The 3,798-nt window shown below is 40.9% G+C and overlaps 1 protein-coding gene across 1 annotated transcript; it reads left to right on the top strand.

The window, feature by feature from the left end:
- Positions 1–607: 607 nt before the first annotated feature.
- Positions 608–2,695, top strand: LOC308414864 (melanoma-associated antigen B4-like; the record flags this gene model as incomplete). Its single annotated transcript, XM_080910063.1, has 2 exons — positions 608–2,203; positions 2,618–2,695. 2 exons carry the CDS (start codon positions 608–610, stop codon positions 2,693–2,695), a joined length of 1,674 nt encoding a protein of 557 aa, XP_080766189.1.
- Between the last annotated feature and the right edge of the window lie 1,103 nt (positions 2,696–3,798).

The following is a 3,798-nucleotide window of genomic DNA, read 5'->3' as shown; positions in this document are numbered from 1 at the left end:
GCTCTCTTATATCCATCCCTGGAGAGTCATAAAAATGAAGGCTCTGTAATAAGGCTAGAGGAATCAAATGGGCTAAGGAATCAGCTTATACCTTGGCTGAATGAGAGCTAAAGAGACTCATGACCTCCTAACAGTAGATTCCCATAGAGGGTATAGAAGGCTGGATGCAGCTCATGTTATCTTTTGTCACAGAGTTATGGGGGAGGTAAAAACATTTTACATTTTAAATGCATCAGGTAAGTAGGGAAGATTTCCGGGTACTCATGAAGAATTCAGGGTACTCACACCCCATATCGGGAGAGGTCCCACAGAATCCCTTTTTATGTCAACCCAGAAAGCTTCAAACACAGAAGTTCCCTTAGTTTGTCCTCAAGTCTAACAGAAAAATGGAAGCCTTAGTCTGAGGCTAATTATGACAACCCACAATGAGTCCTAGACTAGTGTTTATATGCTGGTACAGGGACCTGTATAATATAGGCAGGTTGTTAAAAGCAAAACTGTTAGGATCCTCCTGAAAATACTTACAAGATCTCATTGTCCTTCCAGGTCCCCAAAGTACTTTATTTCCAGGCCACACTCTTATCTTCTGTCTCTATCCACAGCCATCATGCCCAGGGGACATAAGAGTAAGGCTCGTGCTCGTGAGAAACGTCGCCAGGTCCAAGATGAGGCCAGGAGGCTCAAGGATGCTAAAGGCAAGGCAGCAGAGAAAGAAGAGTCACCATCCTGCTTTCATCGTGATTCTGGAGATGTTGCAAGCAGCTCTACTGCTCGCTTCCCTCTGAAGTCTAAATCCCAGGGTCAGGCACCTACCACCACTGCTGGTAAAGGTGTTGCCTGTAGAAGGTCTCGTAAAATTACCAAAGGCCCGAGGGAGGAAAGTACTAGTTGCACTAGGGTCCCAAGCTTTAGTGAGAACCCACAGAATGATCTTTTAACAAGAAAGACAGGGTTCCTGATGCAGTATCTGCTCTGCAAGTACAAAATGAAACAGCCAGCAAATAAGGGAGAAATGCTGAAAGTTATCAACAGAAGGTTCAAGGAACAGTTGCCTGAAATCCTCAAGAAAGCCTCTGAGCGCATTCAGTTAGTTTTTGGTCTTGAGGTGAAGGAAACTAAGCCCAATGGTAGCTACTACACCCTTGTCAGCAAGTTAGATCCCAGCATTGGCGGCACTCTGACCACTAGAGTGCCATTTCCTCAGAACGGGCTTTTGATGCCTCTGCTGGGTGTTATCTTCTTAAATGGCAACCGTGCCTCTGAGGTAGAGATCTGGGAATTCCTTAATATTTTGGGAATTTATGATGGGAAGGTGCACATAATCTTTGGGGAGCCTCGGAAGCTCATCACCAAAGATTTGGTTAAGGAAAAGTATCTGGTATACCAAAAGGAGGCTAACAGTAATCCTCCATCCTTTGAGTTCCTTTGGGGTCCCCGAGCCTATGCTGAAACCACCAAGATGAAAGTCCTGGAGTTTTTAGCCAAGGTCAATGAGACCATTCCTCAGGCCTTTCCAACTCATTATGAAGAAGCTTTGAGAGATCAGGAAGAGAGATCCCAAGCTGAAGCTGTAGGCAGTCTTGGCACTAGTGCCAAAGATAAAGCAAAGTCTAAAGTCAAACCTGTTGACTCTTACAAAGACAAGGCAGAATCTAAAGTCAAACCTGTTGACTCTTACAAAGACAAGGCTGAGTCTAAAGTCAAACCTGTTGACTCTTGCAAAAATAAGGCCGAGTCTAAAGTCAAACCTGTTAACTCTTACAAAGATAAGGCTGAGTCTAAAGTCAAACCTGTTGACTCTTGCAATAACAAGGCCGAGTCTAAAGTCAAACCTGTTAACTCTTACAAAGATAAGGCTGAGTCTAAAGTGAAACCTGTTGACTCTTGCAATAATAAGGCCGAGTCTAAAGTCAAACCTGTTAACTCTTACAAAGATAAGGCTGAGTCTAAAGTCAAACCTGTTGACTCTTGCAATAACAAGGCCGAGTCTAAAGTCAAACCTGTTAACTCTTACAAAGATAAGGCAGAGTCTAAAGTCAAACCTGTTGACTCTTGCAAAAATAAGGCCGAGTCTAAAGTCAAACCTGTTAACTCTTACAAAGATAAGGCTGAGTCTAAAGTGAAACCTGTTGACTCTTGCAATAACAAGGCAGAGTCTAAAGTCAAACCTGTTAACTCTTACAAAGATAAGGCTGAGTCTAAAGTGAAACCTGTTGACTCTTGCAATAATAAGGCCGAGTCTAAAGTCAAACCTGTTAACTCTTACAAAGATAAGGCTGAGTCTAAAGTGAAACCTGTTGACTCTTGCAATAACAAGGCCGAGTCTAAAGTCAAACCTGCTAATTCTTACAAAGATAAGGCTGAGTCTAAAGTCAAACCTGTTGACTCTTGCAATAATAAGGCCGAGTCTAAAGTCAAACCTGTTAACTCTTACAAAGATAAGGCTGAGTCTAAAGTCAAACCTGTTGACTCTTGCAATAATAAGGCCGAGTCTAACGTCAAACCTGTTGACTCTTGCAAAAATAAGGCAGAATCTAAAGTCAAACCTGTTGACTCTTACAAAAATAAGGCCGAGTCTAAAGTCAAACCTGTTGACTCTTGCAAAGTTAAGGCAGAGTCTAAAGTCCCACTTGTTGACTCCTTTGGCAAAGATAAGGCAATGTCTAAAGTTTTACCTCATAACTCTTGCTCCTAGAGAGATGAGAGGTAGATATATCTTAAGGTTTGGGACAGGGTTTCCCACCTTAAAAGTCGCAAGAGGCTGATAGTTCATAATACACATCTTACTGTGCTTTAGTTATGCCTTAGTATTTTTAAGTGTTTCTTTTTTCTTGGAATCCTTACATAGGTTCAGAACTCATAGGTCTAAATTACTTATATCATACTATTTGTTGCTGTAAGATTTTAAGTGTAAGAATTTTGATATTCTGTATTGCATTGTAAAAACCCTCAAATCTTTTAAGTTGATAAGCAAGTAACCATTACTCTGCAATGGAGTTTTGCTTTGAAACATGTGAGACTGTAATTTGTTTCTTAAAATAGTGGAAAACAAAGCAAAATGTGTGAACTGCCATCTTCTCTTATTCACGTTTGTTTTTATTTCACTTTTGGGTAAAGTTTGAAGAAATGTGCTCAGTAGTCGTTAGCTGAATACAAAAAGAAAAAAAAATGTCATTCTTTGCTCACTGGATAATTTGTTCTCATTACTGGGTTATCTGCTCCTGGGTGATTCTGCTAGAAGTGAAATTTTTAAAAGACCCCATATCCTATCCATAGGTTTTAGAGTTTAAGAGGAATTATATATAATGGTGTGGTGCACTCACATAGAACAAAATCAAAACGGTGGCAAGGAAGGTCTAGATGAGAGGAGGTAAAGTATACCTCTTCAAGATAAGGTACTTTGGGGTTTGCGACATTACAAGTTATTCGATTGAAGGTCATTTTATTTCTGATTTTTATTCTCATATAATAATCCTACTTGCAGATTCTACTCCAGCCCCTCCTTCCAACCCCCCCCACCTTCCCTCTGCCTCACATCCACTGCTCCTTCATTTCCCTTCAGAAAAGAGCAGGCCTCTCAGGGATAACCCAATGAGGCTTAACATGATGTAAAAGGACTGGATACAAACCCTTATACACATGCTAGGCAAAGCAAACTCAGGAGTAGGAAAAAAAATTAAAAAAGGTCTTACCAGCAGGCAAGAGTCAGAGACATTCCCATTCTGTTAGGGATCCAACAAAATCCCCAAGCTAAACATGGGAATTTTTACCTTGTATGTACGCAGAGGGCCTAACACA

The sequence above is a fragment of the Micromys minutus genome (genome assembly GCF_963924665.1).
Source record: "Micromys minutus genome assembly, chromosome: X".
Taxonomy (NCBI): Eukaryota; Metazoa; Chordata; class Mammalia; order Rodentia; family Muridae; genus Micromys; species Micromys minutus.
The sequence above is the reverse complement of the archived record's forward strand: the minus strand, read 5'-3'. Positions and strand labels throughout refer to the sequence as shown.